Here is a 20,768-nt window from a genome sequence, read left to right on the forward strand (position 1 = left end):
TAAGTCTTTTATTGTAAACGACCTAATAACCACTCATTCTGTGGAACTTATGTTTTTGACTGAAACTTGGTTAGATCAAACTGGAACCGCTGTGCTCAAGCAGGCTGCGCCTCATAACTTTAATTTTATTCACACCACCAGATCAGGTAAAAAAGGAGGTGGAATAGCTGTTGTTTTCTCTGACTCTTATGGCTGCAAAAACATTAATTTAGGCAAATTCTTATCATTTGAATATCTTGCTATACCCGTTCAATGCAAGAATCCAATACTGATAATAAGTTTATCGTCCTCCAAAATCAAAGTGTGAGTTTTATTAGGAATTATCTGAATTACTATCGAAGGTTTCTATAGAATCTGAGCAGTTACTAATTTTGGGTGATTTTAATATTCATGTGGATAAACAGGAGGCCACAGAAGTGAGACAACTTTTTAGCATCCTTGATGCCTTCAGTTTAACTCAGCATGTATGTGGGCCTACGCACAACAAAGGCCACACTTTAGATTTAGTTATATCGAATTGTCTTAATGTTACTGCTCCTGCAATTATAGATATGGCTATATCTGACCATTACTGTTTATTTTTTAATGTTTTAGCTGTTCCTCACAGGCTGCATAACCCTCAGGAAGCCAAAAAAGTTTTATAGACAATAGCACAATAGAAAACTTTAAGGAAATTATATATAAATTGCCTGCGTCTACAAGATCGCAAACAGATGATCTAGTGATGACTTTTAACTTGAATTTGGAAAATGTAATGGATCAAGTTGCACCCTTTCAAACTAGACGCATAAAACAACTCAAACCCCCATGGGGGAAAGGGCTCAAAATCAAAGCCTTAAGGAGGAAATGTCGGCAGGCAGAACGACGGTGGAGGAAATCTAAACTTCAAATTCATTGGGGCGACGGTGGCACAGGAGCTAAGTGCTCGCCCCATAATTGGAAGGTTGCAGGTTCGAGCCCCGCTCAGTCTGTTGCTGTCGTTGTGTCCTTGGGCAAGACACTTAACCCACGTTGCCTGCTGGTGGTGGTCGGAGGGACCGGTAGCGCCACTGCTCGGCAGCCTCGCCTCTGTCAGTGCGCCCCAGGGCAGCTGTGGCTACATTGTAGCTCATCCCCACCAGTGTGTGAATGTGTGTGTGAATGGGTGAATGACTGATTGTGTTGTAAAGCACCTTGGGGGGTTCCATGACTCTAGAAGGCGCTATATCAAATACAGGCCATTTATCATTTACCTTTCATTATGATAATTACAGGGACCAACTCTATGAGTACAACAAAGAAACGAAAAGAAGCAGAATTGACTTCTTTTCTAAAATTATAAATGAAAATATTAACAATAGTAAAGTCCTTTTTACTACAGTCAATAAGATTATTAATCCTCCTTCTAGTCTTCCTGCTGAGATGTCATATTTAGCTAAATGTGAGGAATTTGCATCTTACTTTAACAGTAAAATTGTGAACATTAGGCAGAATATTTCCAGTACCGCACTCTGTACTATGACTCATTTTGAGCTTTTAACTGGTAAAGCACTAGATATCCTGATTAAACAACAAAAATCGTCCACTTGCTGCCTGGATCCTATTCCAACAATCTTTTTAAAAAATATTTCCCCGTGTCAAATCTGATGTTTTGGAAATCAATAATTTCTCACTTCAATCAGGAATGTTTCCCAGCGCGCTAAAAATAGCTGCCATTAAACCCTTGTTAAAAAAGAGTGGCCTTGATCCAACAGCGTTCTCCAATTATAGACCGATCTCAAACTTACCGTTTCTTAGTAAACTTCTGGAGAAAGCAGTTTTTATTCAGATCAATCGTTACCTTATATCAAATAACATCTTTGATACTTACCAGTCCGGTTTTCGCAGTAACCACAGTACAGAGACAGCTCTCATTAAGGTTGTTAATGACCTACACATAAGCATGGACTCTGGCAAAGTAACTGTTCTTGTCCTTCTGGACCTTAGTGCTGCATTTGATACAGTTGATCATGACATTTTGTTAGAGAGGCTAGAACACTGGGTTGGTTTCTCCGGTCCAGTTCTTAGTTGGTTCCAAACATACCTTAGAGATAGGCAGTCATTTATGTCAGTTGGGGGGTTTAACTCTAAAAAATGAGTGGTTACTTGTGGTGTTCCTCAAGGTTCTATCCTTGGTCCGCTATTATTCAACCTGTACATGCTTCCTCTTGTGCACATTGTTCAGAGGCACAATATTAATTATCATAATTATGCAGATGACCTGCAGTTATATATTTCATTGTCTTCTGGTAATACAGCTCCTCTTCACTCTCTTATACAATGTATCAAGGATACGGATGCCTGGATGTCTGAAAATTTCTTACATTTAATTTGATGACTCGCTAAACCTCATTAAACATTTAGCTAAACTTATTTTACAAGACAGCCATCACAAATTTCAAAGACACTTAATTAGGTTTCTTTTACCGTAACATCTAAGCACATATTTCATCCTTCAGTGTCTCAGATGATGTCACCTTAACTCAGCATGTGTAATCATTTGTTCTGCATCATCCTAGTAGTAGAAATATAGTAATAAACTATATTTTTTGCTAAAGAGCTAGCTGCTTTTTACCTGCCTGTTTTTCCTTCAATCAAGCAGAGGTATCTACATACATTATGTGTGCAGTGCATGCACTGTGGCTTTACTTGGACAGGACAATAGGTTTTAGAGAAAAAAAGCAGCATCTTTCCCCACTCTTTCTACCATTTTATGATATTCCAGCAGCGTCCATATCACATCAGTTAGACATCTGTACTAAACCCAACTGCAACCAATAAGAAACATGATATCCCAGCTTATTATTTATTAATGAAAAAAAGTAAATCCAAACTTTTCACTGCATTCAGTATATACTTGCTCAATCGAGTTTAATATTTAGACATTTAAAAATCAAAGCCCGTCAAAAAAAAGTTGTGAGAATACATTTTTAGAGCACAAAAAATATTCTATTTTTTTCTTGATAACAAATCAAACATGTGAGGAAGCAATTACATAACAAAAAGGGAAACCACCACAACGCATTTGCACACACAGAAAAAAGCTGATTATGAAAGGTAAAACAAGCTTGGGATGAGGAGACAAGAGGAAAGTACAGTACCTTTTACTCTAGTGTCCGGATTGTGAGCTTTGTAAAAGTGGAACAAAGTGGGACAGAACAAATAACGAATAGAAAGTATTTAGTCTCAGGGAAAAGAAAACAGTAACATCATTCATCACCACATTCACTGGAATTTAAAATGTTTTCTTCTTAGAAGAAAATCTAAATGTTGCCAGTATGACTAAACTACAAGAGTATTTCAAAGACATTTTTTTCTGTGAGCTGTTATTTGAAAAATGTGACTAAAATATTTCTTCATCATCTATATTTTTTAAACATTTTCTAAAAGCTTTTTTATGTTTTAACTTTTTTTTTGTTTTGTGAAGCGCCTCGTGATTTTTATCTTGAGAGGCGCTATAGAAATGATATTTTCTTCTCCTTCTTCTTATATAGTACTTTCCAACTGCCAGGAGGCAAACCAAAGTGCCGCACATGCATAAAAAACCTTCAGTGAGCTTTCAAACACAATATAACTTAGAATGTCTTACTTTTTGTCTGTTAGAAGTTAGTTTTTAATGAATATGCCAAAATATACCTGGTGTATAAAGACACTCACTTATATGTTTTTAATATGTTGCAGTTTTTAAGATGAGGATACTGTAAGTGTTAAATAGCGCAGCATCAGGACGACACCACTTGGCTGGTCCAATGAAGAGCTCGACAGTACTGCTGTTGGTTTTGTCGTCTAACACAGGAAAGGGTATTCCACAGTTCAAACAACTCGTAACAAAATTAAATTATTTAGATGTTTCATTCTCATTTGGGAACTTTTCTCTCTTGAGAACATTACTGGGGCTGTCTCACATGTGAAATGCCCAAAAACATGTGTTACTGTGTAAGTCTGTTCCTGTCTGTGTGTTATCCTGTGTCGCTGTGTGTGTCCACTCACCAATGTTACAATGCTCCCCTGTCCATCCTTGGTCACACTCACACTTCCCGTCCTTACAGACTCCATTTTTGTTACACAGAGGATGGCAGGCCTTTTGGTCACATGCACTTCCTGTCCACCCATCCTCACAGCGACACACACCACCATAGCACACTCCATGACTGCCACAGGCCATAGCACACTTTTCTGTGGAACAACCAAACCAGAATCGTAAAAAAAAAAACCGCATTAAACCAAGAACCCTCAGAGATGAGGAGCAAGTTCACCAGGAGTGGGTGAAACTCTAATTAATTTGAGTTTGGTTACTCTAATGAGTAACCAGTGGTAGACTAAACAGTGGTAGTGGTAAGCTAGTTACATCTCACTCATCAGTTGATTTGTGTCCTTTGGTTTGTTTCATATTTCAGTTTAAATACTTTCCTGTTCTTAATGATCATTTCTAACGATTCAATTCATGACTAAATGAATCATCCAGATCTTTTTTACAGTACTGTATAGAAACCAGGAGACAATCAAATGAAAACAAAAGATAGAAATATCCCACCCAGAGAGCAATCTGGCCCAGTCCAGTTCTGATCACATGCACAAGAGCTGGTCTCTGTGTTGTAGGCTCCGTGGCCTGAGCACTGATCCGGACACATGGCTTTGGCGATCTCACAGCTCGATCCACCCCATCCGGGCTGGCAGTGACACTCTCCATGAATACACACGCCGTGGACTGAACAGCTGGGCTCAATGCAGTCAACTGGAACCAGAAATCACCACACTGCTTTAGAGGCTCAATCTAATGTAATACTTCAGAACAATATGGAAGCCCTGAAATGTCACTGTAAAATAGATTTGGTAAAACACAATAAGGGTCCCTTTATTAACAATAATGTTATTTTTGACTATGAATGGTCCTTGAGGTTAAGACAAAGCGCCAGGGGGAAGGAGTCTGCTTAGTAATGCATTACATAATATGGTTAAGCAGTTGGTAAAACTTTATTTAATAGTTTATTAATGCTTAATAATGCACTAAGTAACATCAATAAAGAGATTCTTATTGTAACATTAAAGTGTGTATTTCTGTTATACCTTTTCGGTCCACTAGCCATTGTCAGTTCAGAAAGTAAGAAGTTGTTCATTTTACCATAAATCTGGCTCTAAAATATGTTTTCTGGTGTTTTTTGGGTGAGAAATTAGACATTGAAAGTCCATAAATGAAGTCACCCATTTTGAAATGAGCCTACTTTTTAATTCACTGTGGTAGTTTTAGAGACTAAAAAGCCATTAACTATTGCATCCGATCACAGGAGTAGTGGCTCAGGCAGTCCGCAGGGAACAGCTTGATCTCGGGAGGGAATGCTGTCGGTTTACCTCTGCTGTGAGGAACAAAATAGCGCACGTAAAAAATGAGCATTTTTGCGCTGCCCCAAGATGCATGTGATTGTCCAAATAATTTCCATCCTCCTTCTAAAACTCACATTAGGCCTATGGCCTAGTGGTTAGAGGAACTGCCTTAGATTTCAGTTTGTCTTGAACGCAGTTTAATTCCCCGTGACAGCAATGAGCCATTATTCATAAACTTTTGATGAACCTGCATGATTTCCTAAATGGAAATCGGCATTGGTGGCCATAACCTCTGATGAGCATGGTCTATGTAGAATCAGCCCTTAATATTTTGTGCAAAATTGGTTTCCATTTCATAGGATTTCAACATGTAGAAAGCCTATTTAGCAAAAAGTGCCAACATGCAGGTGGATCTATGAAGGTGGAGGGATGAAATCCAAACGAAATTATAGATCAGGAGTAAGAAAGAAAACATCAAAACCAGGGGAGGAGGGTGTTGTTGGAACAAAATAAAAAATATATACTTTGTGGGAGCAAACATGCCAGCTGCTGTTCATGAGAAAGAAGGGAAATAATTGTCTAGCTGTGGTCTTTAAATTTTACAGCTGCCATCATTTTTCTTTCAGATTTATTAATAAATCCCTTGCCAATTAATAGCTACAGTTCCTTTGAACATCTTATTCTTAAATTTTCCTAATCCAGATTGCAAAACTGTAAAACCACTCTTGCTTGTAGTTTTGTATCGTCCACCAGGCCCTTACTCTGAGTTTTTGGATCAGATCTCTGATTTTTTATCTGATTTGGTGCTAAATACTGATAAGGTAATTGTAGTGGGGGTTTTTAACATTCATGTGGACATTGAAAATGATAGCCTCAATGTAGCCTTTAGTAATATCTTAGACTCAATTGGTTTTACCCAAAGAATGCATAGCTCCACCCACTCCTGCCATCATACATTAGACCTTGTGCTGACTTATGGCACAGAAGGTGAGGAAATAACGATATTTCCACATAATCCAGTACAGTCGGACCACTTTTTGATAACTTTTGAGTTTATTATAACTAAGTTCTCGAGACATGAAAATAAATTTCACTATCTCTATCTGACAACGCTGTTGCATCTTTTAAATGAACTGTTCCATCTTCACTGTCTTCAATATCTCAGAGGAACGTAGCAGAGGGCAATATTTTAATTTCTAGCCCTTCACAAATTGATGATATAGTTCATAAAGTTACTTCTTCTTTACGTTTGGCTTTAGATGATGTTGCCTTGGGATTCCCCGGAGAAGCTGGTCCAAGTGGATGGGGAAAGGGAAGTCTGGGCCTCTCGACTTAGGCTACTGACCCCGTGACCCGACTCCGGATAAGCGGATGAAAAGGGAAAGATGGATTAGATGATGTTGCCCCTTTAAAATTTAGGGAGATTAAGCACAGGAAGTTGGCTCCCTGGTTTAATTCTGATCTATGTACTTTAAAACAGAACTCTAGAAAATTGGAGAACATGGCACTCTACACATAGGGAGGAGTCCTACTGATCCTGGAAAAATAGTCTTGTGCTTTATAAAAAAAAGTTTTGACAAGCTAGAATCACATATTTTTCATCACTAATTTAAGAGAATAAAAATAATCCTAAATTTATTTTCAGTACAGTTGCCAAACTTACACAGAATCATAGTTCTGAACCATCTATTCCCTTATCACTCAGCAGCAATGGCTTTGTGTCACTAAGGATTTTCCCCAAATAAAATTAATTTTATTAGAAACACAATTCCTAATGCAATTTATTCTTCATCTGTGAGGAAGCATCAGAGGTAACCGTAGAACCTCATTTGTGTTTGAACTATTTTGATCCAGTTGAGCTTTCAAAGTTGTCAAAAATATTAGCTTCATCTAAACCTTCAACTTTTATTTTAGATCCAATCCCATCCAAATAATTTAAAGATGCATTTCCTTTGGTTACTGCCCCCATTTTAGATCTAATCAACCAATCAACCAATCAAATTAACCAGCTCAGTGGCCTAGTAGTAGAATGTCCGCCCTGGGACTGGGAGATCGGGGTTCGATTCCCGGTTGGGTCATACCAAAGACTTTAAAAATGGGACCCACCGAACAACAGAAATACAAAAGATGGATAAAAGAAGCCATAGAGATAAGGAGACGTGGATGTGGGACTATGAACAGGGACGATGGAGTTTACATGTTGGATCGCGCATGGGATTGCGTCGTCGGAGATGGGAGAGCGGGCAGCAGAGACCGACAACGTCCTCTGCTGCCCACGGATAAATGGGGAAGGAAGTGACGCCACCATCAGCGTCAGCCTGAGGAAGTTTGCAGCCGCAAACGAAACGTAGCCGGAAAACAGGTAAACAAAACTGCGCTGTGTTTTAAAAAAAGAACGACGGCATGGAGTGTTAGTGTGTGTTGAGCTTCTTCCACTGTTGAAAGAGGCTGCTATTTAATCTGTGCCTACTACGTTTGAAACCTATGGCACTAATGATACAGCCATTTTGCAATTGGGTGGGCCTCCACCCCATCCCCTCCACCAAGTGCGTACTTATTTTTTCCACTTCAAGCACTGGGTTAGAATCATTGTACGTTTTATGGTAAAAGCTGGGGTCCTTTTTACTTCTACTGTAAAGTACATTTTAATTATCAAAATACAAGATAGTAAAGAAGTAGAACTGTAACAGACACCTCAGACTATAATCAGAATCCTAATCTCTATTGCACATTATGCAAATAATTTCATGTAAATGTTACAAGGTGAACTGTTCTTGTCGAGATCAAAGTCCCTTACCTTCCTCACAGTTGTCACCCTTATAGCCCGTGTTACAAATGCAGGAGCCCATCATGCAGATCCCATGTCCTCCACAATTGATGTCGATGCACTGATTTGATGGCACATCACACTCTGTACCTTTCCACCCGCTGTAGCATTGGCAGCGGCCACGGGAGTACTGACCATTCCCACTGCAGAGCACCGGGCAGGAAGCTGAAAGACACATCTCTCTGAACTGAGACAGGACTTTACTTTTAGGCTAAACATTAACTAGAACATTTCACTGAACCTGAATTTTAAATGTTCTGTGAAACACATTCATACTGACTAAAAACAGTGTCAACAGCTGCCTTACTTCTGATGTATCCTGCCTAGTGTTTAGTTTGTGTACCAGATTGGCTAATGTGCATTGCTGTAAGAAAACACATCCTCATTTCCACACATATCTCATTGTCATCCTCAAATCAAATACAGGCCATTCTCCAAAACAAAATCAGCTCCGACTGACCACAGATTTATGATTTTATGAAACGTCACACGCCTCATACATCAGCTTTAGTAACAACAGTTAGCCCTGCTCTGTCAATCTCTTCTGGAAGGCTGTGTGGGTCACTGAGTGCAGGGATCCACTTGGGTAACATTTTGATATCTGGACGTATTCTCTTGTAAAATCTCCTTCAGCACCAAGTTGGTAACGTAATTACCCACACTTCTATCCTCCTGTTCAATCAAAGCTTCCTGAACTTTTTGCTTCAGATCAAGAAACTGTACTTTTTCAATTAAATCCTATATTATTTGTGAGAGGTTCTTGAAAATTCACCATTTCCTCAGCTATGACCAACTGATTAGCATAGCTAGCTTCTCCAGTGACTTGTTTATTTCTCTCCTGAATCCTAGAAGAGGAAAAGAGGTCAACCCCATTACTATCTCCTTGTCTGCTTAAAGGCCTAAACAGGATTGCTTCATTCTTGCTTTCATTGAAGCACAGATAATTCTGAGCCATTCATAATCTAATGTTACCTAAGCAATTGAGGAGGGCCTTGATGGAGCGCCCCTGACCGCGCCTTAGTGGTAGGTAGACCTGACAGTCGGCATAAAGATGCTTGCGCAACAGGTGACCCAGAGGCAACAAATACAGAGCGAAGGGAAGTGGGGTCAAAACAGAATCTTATGGTACTCTCCATGGCAACTCAGCAGTGTTGGATGACTAGCAATCACTAGGGATGAGAGAGTACACCACTATCTGTATCTGTTCAACCTTCTAAATTATCTATACTCGGGAGTGGCTGGGAACTGGAATTAGGCTTGGTTTAACCGGACGCGGGGGCTCGTGAAGACCCATGCAATGAAGTCTTTCCTTCAGCACAAGCACAGATATTCAAGGGTTTTACTCGTTTTATGCGCGTACATGTCAAAAATGCTTTATCCATACCCTAATAATCTAGTAATAACCCTAATAATCCCCCAGCCTAATGCACAATTTAGGCCCAACCTACCTCTGGAGTCAGATGTATAATTAGCCATTTTGACAAGTTTTAGTGTTCACCTTTATATTTCACTTTGTATTTTATTCTTTATGCCTTGTATCATATCATTATTTTCAGCACAACCGCACATAAGTGAATATAGTCATTTCTTCATTTTGTCATACTGTATTAGCACACGGAACCTGAAAGTAAACTAAAACATCAAAATCTGAGTAAAAACTATGACGTATTTATTGCTGGAAAAACCACAAACATTTGTAACAAACCATTTTCAGCACTCAGAATGAAACTATAAGGTGTGAGTATAAAACAAAAAAGGTCAAATGTAGCAAACAGCTGTTAAATGCAAGTCTTTTGCAAAAAATGCAAGGCATGTCTCAGGTGTTTTTCCTGTGAAATTGCTGTAATGCTGAAATGTACAATATTTACATATATTTACAAAGAAAGTGTCATGACCAGAAGCCATAGTTTCTGCATGCCAAGCATTAAAGTAACCTCGGTGGTGGGGTGGGGGGTGGTGGTGGGGGGGGGGGGGGGGGGGGGGGGGGGCTTTGTTGGTACTTCAGGACTATGGGATACCAGGCCCTATGATATGGGCTGTTAGGTCCCTATATGACCGGTGTCAGAGCTTGGTCTGCATTGTCGGGCTTGTTTCCAGTGAGCGTTGGACTCTGCCAAGGCTGCCCTTTGTCACCGATTATTTTTATTACTTTTATGGACAGAATTTTGAGGTGCGGCCAAGGTGCTGAGGGTATCTGTTTTGGTGGCCTAAGGAAATGCAACCCAAAAATGATGACATGTGAATGTCACTGGCTTTTCTAACCTTAGTTTCCCCGCCTACGTTCTATCAACAGCTAACGCAGTAAATAGAGCAAGAAGATTATTTTTATGGATGAGCCGGATACTCGTTTCAGATGAGTATCCGGTACAGATAAATCATTTTTGACGAATACGAGCATGAAACAAGTAAAACTCATAAATATCTGTGATCGTGCTGAAGGAAAATCCTCATTGGGTAACTGACTGTCTTCACGCTCTGTGATTGACCAGTCACATCGAGCCCCCCCCCCCCCCCCCCCCACACACACACACACACACACACAAAACTCTGCAGCCGGGAGCTCAGTCCATCCGGCCCATCCACGCACACACACGGACAGTAACTGATCTCTCTGTGCTTGCTTCAGTGTTGTTTACGTTTCTTCAGTACTCCCTACGTTTTCTTCAGCTCGCCTCTTTTTCAGTTCAATATTTGAAGTTATTTTTTTCGTAACGTACGTGGTGCATTTGACAAGACAGTTGAAAACGGCTCGTGCTGCGTCGGTCACATCTCCGCTTGTGTTCTGTCTTTCTCTATCTGTCTCTCTCTCTCATACAATAAGTGATACAGAGGGTACTTCAGCTGAGACTGAATCAAATTATTTATAATTTCAATAATAAAATTAAAATAAAATAAAAAGTTGTGTCTGGTTCTAGTATTTCATATTTCCTAGTTCCTACTGCATGAGTTCAGATGTATTAATTCATGCGCTTAAATATTAATGTTCTGATTTTATTGAAAAACTCAAAAATATTTAATCTCAGTTCTGAGGCAGCTCTGTAAATAGTTTTCAAATAAACAATACACATATCAACTTCTGATCAATCCATATCAATTTCAGACTCAAAATAATGTATTGATATAAACCACGCCCACTTCCGGTTAAACTACACCCACCTCCGGTTAGGCCACGCCCACTCCAAGTACAGATACAGATAATTTAGATGGTTGAACAGATACAGATAGTGGTGTACTCACTCATCCCTAATTATGTTCACATTTAGCCTGCATGTTAAACTCTTTGACCAATCACATTTCCAAAAGAACAAGTAAAAATGGTTTCTCATTAAACATGGCCTTTGAAGGAAACTACTGATTTGAAAAAAGAAAACAAAAGTCTAAGTTCTAGAGAGTTCTACCTAGACAAAAATTGAGATTAATGAAGAGCCTTTTACTAGTTAGTGTTGCTGTTTAGCAGTTCCACAGCCATCAGTGCATGATTTTCACATTTACTGCTGGAATTTCCAGCTGACTGGAGAATACTGTGTGGTCTCACCTCGAGAGCATTCAGGACCCAAAAACCCTGGGAAACACTGGCATACCCCCGAGAGACAATCGCCATTTCCATGGCAATTTTGAGGACACTCCATAATCGACCCTGATTTAAGAAACGAGAAAAACAAGGAGAGGAAGAGTATTGAGTGGAACACAACAATTGTGTAAAGTTTGATAAAGACTGTTTAGGCAACAACATAAGCTCACTCACACACAGGGTGCCATTTGGGGGGGTACGTTTATTCATTTGTTGTTTTTTTTCTATAGGAGGATCTTTTGTGATGTCAATGCTTATGTTTTTCGCATTGTATCATGGGAGTGTGCGGCAAGAAACTGCGTATTTAGCCAGTAATTTGCATGTTTGGATTTAGTGAAGCAGATGGTCATTCTTGCTGTGTGGTTAATTGCTCGGCCTGTGGGAGGCTTGATAATGTTTTATTGGGATTTCCTCTGGACTCTCCAAAGAAAGGCCAGATTCCTGCAGCAACTGACAGTTTGTGATGCTCATTTTGTTCATGGTAAGTCCTTGTGACTAAGTACTTGTTAATTAACTCATTCACTGCCATTGACGACTAAAGTCGTCATTGGCACTTTTTTACTGTTTGAGCAGCAGAACGAGCCCCCGCGCTGAGAGAACAAACATCTCAGCCCTGAAGCCGAACTTCATCTGCATACGTCACAGATCACATGATCAGGAAGCAACACATCCATGTGTTTGGAGATTGTTTTGGGCCGTTCCTGTAAAAAAAGTGAGGCGCGAACCGGAAAAGCGTCTGCCGATCACAATTCGACAACGGATTATGAAAGAACGGATAACGCTCGAAACACGCGGCTTCTTCCTGATGTAAGAGGTGAGTCTCCGCTTTGTTTTGGTTGTTTTGGCATCGACATCATGCTAGCGCGCAACGTTCTGTGACTCTTAAAAAAAACAGTAAAAACGGTGAGAAACGCTGGCAGCGAATGCCGTTAGTGATCAGGAAACAGCTGGCAGTGAATGCGTTAAAGAAGATGTTTAAAAACTTTCATCTTCATGTATTTTTAAATTCATAGAGTCACGTTGCATTCATGTTCTGATTTAGGTGTCTCAACTTGAGATCATAAATAAAGAAATAAATATTAATGAGGACTTACCCGGCCTTTCTTTGGCTGGGTGATGTAAACAACGCTGTGACTCTGCTCGTGGGAGCTAACTGCTGACATTAGCACGATCATGGCTTTCTGTTTTCTGAAGAGATCGGCCCAGCTTTCCTTGAAACTAAATAATCGTAGGCCTCCAGACATTTGTAAGCCTTTCTTTTTAATGAGTGAAGTGTTCAGGGCTTTCTGTTAAATAGGAATAATTATCTCTCCAGCGGATTTGTGGAAAAAATAAATAAATAAATCAATAAACACGGGCAAATCAGATCGACGTTTAACGCTGATGATGTTTTGTCTTCAATACACATTTTAAGCTTCACTCTAAACCTCCTCCTGTCTTTAGACGGTAAACTGTTTATAAACCGAGGATTTTGTCTGTAAACTCCCTTAAAAGTGTACATCGTGTGTTGATAGTTCATCGTATTGTGTTCAGCCACTCGCGCATGTGCACCAAGATGAAAAGAGAAAGCAATAATCCTCCGACCGGTTTCTGTTAGATGAAGCAAGCATAATAACACTCCTGCCAGCAGATGGCGCAAGCCGATAAGCAATGCACTACAAGGGGCCAGGGAGTGTGCTAGTTATTCAAAGAGAAGAGGACAACGATCTAGCTATGAAACGTCAGAGTACGGTTTCCTTTTTTGTGCAAAAAAATAACTGAAAAAGACTAAATCTGGTGGTGGTACAGAAAGCTGCAGTAGCATTACAGAGCCAATTTTGATCAACAACGACAAAAACGAGCAGCCGGCATCACTGGACAAGGAGCAGCAGCCAGATCTTCCCCCCTCCCACGCAGACCTGGTTGGAGGCTTGATCACTTTTCAAGATGGAAAGAGGGAATGGCTCGTCATGAAGGAGGATGGTTTGGTTAAGTGCTCTGTTTGTTCTGACGGCCATGTTTGGGTCCCCTTTCTCAAGAGAAGGTTCACATTGATCAAGTGGTCATTAACGGAATTGTGGTAAAAAATGCAAAAAAAGTTACTCAACAAAATCAGCAAACATGAAAAATGCCAGTCACACGTGAAATGTATGGACATTGTGAAAAAGAGGGTGGATGGAGAAATTGAAGGAGCCATAGAAAACAGAGCAAAGCTGTGGGGAAAAAAGCAAAAGAAAAATGATTAAAGGTAACGGAGTGTTGCCGGCGCACTGTCTACACCGTCTGGAAAAATGACTTGCCATTCAAAATCCAGCCAGCGCTAATTGAGCTTCAGCAGCTAAATGGTCTCAATCTAGGCAACATGTTGCACTCAGACGAAGCCTGTCGAAACACGTTAATATTCGTTGGTGAGAAAATGGCAGCGCAGCTCGCTGATTATGTTGTGAAATCTTCTGATATGTTCAGCATCCTCATCGATGAGAGCACAACCACACCCAACAAACCTTCTCTCATTGTTTACATCCGCATTCCATTCCAAAATGAGGCATGTCATTTATTTATTTATTTATTTTACAAACTTATTGAACTGGATGGTACTGGGGAAGCAATCCGCACCTCACTGTTACGTCGTCTTTACGAGAACGGAACTACTACAGATGTTCTGTCATGATGGGACGATTCAAAGGTGTTGCTACACTGATGCAAGTGAGAATCATCACTGACCCGGTGGTGATCCATTGCATGAATCACAAGCTGGAGCTTGCAGTCCATGACACAGTCCAAAAAAATAAAATAAAATCACACAAGCAAGTCACTTTCAGATGTTCAATGGCTCGTATGCATTTTTGTCTCAGAGTCCTAAACACATGAGGGAACTAGAGGCAGTGGCTACAGAACTTGGCATCAAGGCAAAAAGAGTGGGGAAAGTTTTTGGCGTTTGCTGGATGTCGTCCTGATGCACGTCAGTGACGCTACGCAGCCTTAGTTAAACTGTTTCGGGAGCTGTCTAAAGAAGACACACGGTCAACCAAGGAGAAGGCAAAATGCGCAGGGTTGCACGCGATGATGACTCGATGGTTGTGTCGGAAAAGGCGTGTTTAAAAGATACAGTTGAAACCCTGAGGGCACTGTCTGTTTTTACAGAGAATGGATGCTACAGCAGTCTTGGCAAAAACAGAGGTTGATGTGGTGCTGAAATCACTGAGATCCATGATTCAAAGAGATGGAGTAAACACATGCTCTCTAAAGCCGGGTGTACACTGTGCGACTTTTTCACTCGTAGCACTCAGCTTCAGCTCAAACTGTACGACTTCCTCGCAGGGCAGATCTCACGAGTCATGCGCTCACACTGTACGACCCAGTTCTCGGATGCGACCTGACTGCTCACACTGTACGTCTGGTAGCAACACGTCGGACCTAAAGAATATGCTAAAAATAGCATTTTTTACACAACACGTCATACTTTTTTGTCTTGTTTTGCCTGTTGTCCTTCGGGAGTGCTGCAGGAGGACACACAGGGATGTATGGGGGTCGGACGCTCGCAGTGCCGCTTCAACGGTGCGATACCCTCACGAGGGATGAGCAAAATATTAAACACGCCAGAAGTTTGTGTGAGCTCATGATTGCTGATCGGTAGCTGGTCACTTGGTGTTAATCGCCTCATAACCCCCTGTACACTACACGACGCTCGGCGCAAAACTCGCCCCGATCTCGTGGATTCTCGCACGAGTGGAAAAGTCGCACAGTGTACACCCGGCTTAAAAGAGGAACATGTCAGGACCCCAACACCGTCAAGAGAGTTAGAGGCAAGTGAAAAAGAGTTGCGCTCAAACTTTTTTCTGGCACCAACAGAAAAAATTGTGCAGAGGCTGGAAAATGGGAATAAAATGCTGTCCACTGCTGCAGTGCTGAATCCATCCACCTGGCCAGCTGATACTGAGGACCACGCTCTGTTCGGCGACACCGATGTGCTTTACCATTGCGAAGTCCTTCACATGATGTCAACAACCCCTGTTCTACTACTGAGGTTCTTCAGACAGGACAAGCACCAAGGCAGCATAGGCAAAGACCTTAAAAAAATTATGGTGGCTGTTGACATGCTCCCAGTCTCCATGTCAGAATGCGAGAGGGGGTCAAGCATGTTGAACGCAATCTTGACAACGGAGAGGAATAGGAGGATGATATCAACTGTCAACTATCTTCTATTCACCTGCGTGAATGGTCCAGAGGTGGACGCTTTCCCTGCAGAAAAGTATGTGGAGTCGTGGGTCAGAGAGGGTTGACACGGTGACGCTGATGCTGCCACGAGGGAAACGACCCAAAAAAGAAGATATTGCGCTCCAAAACAGACTGTTCTCAATCAGTCAAGTGTGTTATTTTTCGTTAATTTTAATTATTTTAATGTATTTTTATTCAAACAAACGATCTTAATATGGTTCATGTTGGTAATATTAAACGGAACACTTACACTCCTTTTTATTTTGTTTTTCTGTCAGTTTCAAGAGGGGAACCTATGTGTAGAAAAAGCCCTGCAATCAACATATAAAAGCATTTTGTTGTTATTTACATAAATAAAAAGTGAAAAAATTATACCCCCCCTCTGCTTTCTTCACAAATTACACACTGCTCACACACACACTGCTCACACACACACACACACACACACACACACACACACACACACAGCTTGTGATAAGCATGTAATCTAAGTAAAGGCTCTGGTCTAAATCAAAAGAACTCTGGTCTAGTGAGCACAGGAGCCCTCGAGAGTGTCGTGCCTCCAGGAGACGCTTATGACCCTCATTTGTTTCTATTGGTTTGGTGAGACATTCATGCCTGTCCTGTTGATGAGTTCAGCTGAAAATTAATGTTTCGTGTTGCTTACGCTGGACCTGACTTCAGCTGTTGATCCTGTCGACCTCCCAACCTTGTGTGAGTCAGGACTCATAGTGAATTCGGAGTATGAAACCCCAGAAGAATGTGGTTCATTGCATGAAAACATTTTTACAGTTTAAAAGAACAGATAAAAGATGACTGTTTTAAATCCTTTTTCAATCTGCAGGTGGTTTGGTTTGACCAAAACCTGATAAATGTGTTCAGACTTTTAATGTAGACCACAGAGTTGAGTGTTTTAGCAGCTTCAAACACTGAAAGACACAGTACACACACACGTCTCACCTGTGATGATAGTGTTGAAAGAGATTTGGTTTGTGTTTCGCCCGTCGTTGTAAAATGCCAGATGCCAGATTCCCGAGTCCAGGTACTGGATGAAGCCTGCCTCAAATACACCGACAGAGCGAGTGTGTCGAGATCCCCCATCAGACTCGACCTCTTGATAAATATCCAAGTGTGCATACACCAAGTCTCTATCGCTGAGAGCTCGTTTGTCTTTGGAAATAAGGCGACTTCCATCCAGCAGCTCAACGAAGTCATACTGAAATGAACATACATGACAGTAAAAACACTTCTTCTAGGAAATAACTTTTTCATGGCATGGGCCTATTGAGCACTCAGCTGTGGGTATGTGCTTTTTTTTCTTTTGACTGAGTTGTGTGTATGTGAACTTGCATGTGTGTGTTGGGTGTGAGAAAGAGAGGCAGAGTGTGTTGGTAGAATACGTGTGTTTGTGTACCATAGGCCTTTAGTGGCCATTTTTGGGGTCGCTGAAGCACCCCTAACGTAAACCCCAGCACCCCACCACCACCACCATCACACTCCACCCTTTAAACATCAGTCACCAACAAGACATGTCAAAACCGCCAAATTCTGTGTGGTCTACGGTTGTTACAATCACGCTAATGGAAGACAAACACAAACATTATTTTCATGTCCCAAAAATAGTTCACCACAAAGGACTTTAGAAAAAACGTACTGAAAAAAAGACTGCGGAAGTGGATCGGTAATCTCCAGCAAAAACAGGAGGTGCTGGAATGGACAATGCTAACAAGTAAGGGTTTACTAAATGTTTTTATGGCTTTTTATTGAACAGCTATTTAGAAAAACAGCCATAAACGCAGCAGGTATACAGGTTGATGCTGTTTTCATGCATCCTAACTTAGTTTTCAGAGTGCTAACGTTGTTAGCAGTTATCTTAGTGCTGTAACTTGTAATACGTGTAATCAAACAAACGTGCCAGAAATTTGTAGATTTAAAAAGGCATATGTTATTTACAAGTAGATCCAAGCACATAAACATACTCATTGTTAGCGTTAACATTGATAGCATTATTATCATGAGCTAATGCATTAAAATAGCACAACTCACTGCTAACCCGAGCTAAAACAAGACGACAACCATTTAAAGCTTCTCTGGATCACTAAATGGTAAACCCAACATGAGATTAAATAGCTTTAGACTGTAGGCTTTGCTTTTCAGCGTAAATATGACGGCATGCGGCAGGAGATAGTTTGTTATGTTGATCGCTTCAATGCTGGGTAAATCCTCCAGTGTATGAAGTCTGACTTTTTAAAATGAATGTGTCATAACGTAAAGGAAGATGTATTTTTTTCTCAACGTTGCATCTGTGCAGCTCATTTAAGGCCTTAGTATACTTGCTGTCATCCATCACACTGTGTTTTGTAGTAGAGCAAAACACACCCACATCACCCCGCTTCTCCTCCAGCTTCACTGGCTGCCAGTCAACTTCAGGGTTCATGTCAAGATCCTGGTTCTGGTCTATAGGGCCTTACATGGACAAGCACCATCTTACATTGGTGATCTTCTTAGTCCCTACACCCCCAGCAGGTCCCTGAGGTCCAGTGACCAAAGCCTACTGGTTGTGCAGCACCAGGCTAAAGGTCAAAGGTGACAGATAATTTGCTGCTGTGGCCCCCAGACTCTGGAACTCTCTCCCCCTGAGCCTGAGATCAGTGGACTCAGTGGTCTCCTTTAAAAAGCAGCTGAAAACTCACCTGTTCAGGCTTTGGTGTGACCTTCATCATCACTCTCTCCTTGTTCTGCTCTCCCTACCTATTCCACCTCCCTCAGGATCCACTGATTTCCCTCTTTCCTATTCACTCTCTCTCTTTCTTTACATTTTGTAATCACAATTGTCTATTTTTTGCTCATTTTAAAATATATTTTAATCATTTTCAATATTCTTTTTTATATTTTTACATTGTTTGTTTTTGTGAAGCGCCTCGTGATTTTTATCTTGAGAGGCGCCATAGAAATGATCTTTTTTCCTTCTTCTTCTTCCTGTCCCCATTTGAGCTTCACATGACTGCAAGGTCATGTGAGTGAAGCCCAGCAATTGTTAGCTCTGTTGGCTAGTTCTTAGCCATGTGTTGTAACGTGTTACTGGTTATGAATCATTCTCATGATTAATTATCTTTTTGCGAGATGTTGGAGATGTCCGACACTGAGGGGACGCCAGCCACGGTGAGTTCAACAACACGTGAGCTTCAAATGGAATTTCCTAGACTTTGTATTGATTTTCACACATTATTTTTCTGTATTTTTTTTCCTCTTCAGGTAAAAGTGTAACACTAACAACAGATGCTTAGAAACATTAATATCACTGAGTGTATAATTAACTAACAATTAATAAATAATTTACTTAATTTGTAAATGTTCATTAGATGTTTTATTACTATTGAACAAATAGGTTGTTGAACATTAGATTAATATTACTGAATGATAATTAATTAATTGATTGAACAAAAAAATTTGAACAATTACAGACGTGACTGTTTGATTATTGCAAAACCTAACAAAACCAGTTCACTTAAAAAGCATGAGTAACACTTAATAAATAATTAACTAATAAAGACCAAATAATCACAAACACTTGTAAAGGTTTAGTAAATGCTTCTTTAAATACTGAACAAATGGATATTTCAACATCAGTAAATATTTCAACAATTAAATAAATAGTAACTGAATAAACATTTAAGGTCAGCAGGCATGTGAAACCCATCGTATCTCAGAAAGAACAAGTATTATTCCTCCGCTCTAACGTTTGAGGTTTTCACAACTTGAAATTCTATTTGGTTTAGAAAGTTTGGTGTGTTGGTAGTGGTCACATGTATGAGTGGAGCAATAGCCTCTCTTTTTCAAAGTGAGGCCGGGGACACACCGGCCGCCGAAGCGCCGCGAAACGGGGACCGCCTTCATTCGGCGCCCTTGTCATCCTATTCTATAGACCACATGGGCCACCGAAGCGCCGCGTGCCGGCGCTCCAGCCCACGCCGTGCAGCGATCGTTTCGGCGTCTGCTCTATTTTTTTCACGAGCCGCGGGTGAAACGCGTCCATTCTGGCAGGAAGTCAAACCTAGACATAAGAGGCAGGCCGGTAAATTTAACAAAATAAAGCATTTCAAAATAAAATTCCGTGATTGTCAAATGTGTTCGTAAACAGATACTGCAAAAAAAAACCACACAAACACACACACACAGAGCGAACTTGTGTGTGTGTGTGTGACCACGTGAAGGGGGTGTGGTTTTGGGTGTCTTTCAACCGGAGCAAACAGGACAGAGAGGCAGAAAGTCATAGGCCAGCTATTAACAACTGGTTCACACACACACACACATACAAACACACACACAAACAGTAAAGCTTGGTTTATGCTTGACGCATTCACTTTCCGCGCGGTGATGCGGCTCGCGGATGGAACGCGCTTCACAACTCGCAGCGTTTATGGTTTGTGCGGCTCGTCTCTGCGGTGAGCCAATATTCTCCCAAACTGTAGGGGGCAGCATGGAGCTCTACGGCATGCATCCAACACTACACCATAGTAGAAGTAAAAATTACTGTTTACAACATGGCATTTCAGCATTTTTAACAGCGTTCTCGTCTTTCCTGACAGTGCGAGCTATTTCTCTCCAAGAATTATTAACAACATGTTGATCACGGTGATCTCTGAGAGCTGAATCATACAAATGTCTGTATTTACGAACCTCTGCCATAATAGTTCTTGCCGGTCCGCCATGTTTTTCCGCGTCCGTCCGTCCGCGTGGTTAGAAATTTTCCGAGGTGCGCGTTGCGGAAATTCTGGGCCGTGCGGAGGCGCGGTGGAGGGGCGTGGTTGTTAAAATGACGCAAAATGACGC

The 20,768-nt window shown here is 40.9% G+C and overlaps 1 protein-coding gene across 12 annotated transcripts in view; it reads right to left on the bottom strand.

Annotated features, from left to right (window-relative positions):
* The window catches only part of tenm3 (teneurin transmembrane protein 3), a 251,798-nt gene that overhangs the window by 135,801 nt on the left and 95,229 nt on the right, over positions 1–20,768 (bottom strand). For 8 of the 12 annotated variants that reach the window (XM_054751727.2, XM_015954351.3, XM_054751728.2 and 5 more), the window contains 6 exons: positions 16,896–17,151; positions 11,703–11,804; positions 8,138–8,332; positions 4,553–4,753; positions 4,009–4,194; positions 3,120–3,146 (listed from right to left, as the gene is read on the bottom strand). In XM_054751727.2, coding sequence (XP_054607702.2) covers positions 3,120–3,146; positions 4,009–4,194; positions 4,553–4,753; positions 8,138–8,332; positions 11,703–11,804; positions 16,896–17,151 — 967 coding nt within the window. The remainder of the gene's footprint in view (positions 1–3,119; positions 3,147–4,008; positions 4,195–4,552; positions 4,754–8,137; positions 8,333–11,702; positions 11,805–16,895; positions 17,152–20,768) is intronic. The other 4 variants (XM_015954354.3, XM_015954353.3, XM_054751730.2 and 1 more) reach the window with 1 other exon arrangement.

Source organism: Nothobranchius furzeri, chromosome 7 (genome assembly GCF_043380555.1).
Source record: "Nothobranchius furzeri strain GRZ-AD chromosome 7, NfurGRZ-RIMD1, whole genome shotgun sequence".
Taxonomy (NCBI): domain Eukaryota; kingdom Metazoa; phylum Chordata; class Actinopteri; order Cyprinodontiformes; family Nothobranchiidae; genus Nothobranchius; species Nothobranchius furzeri.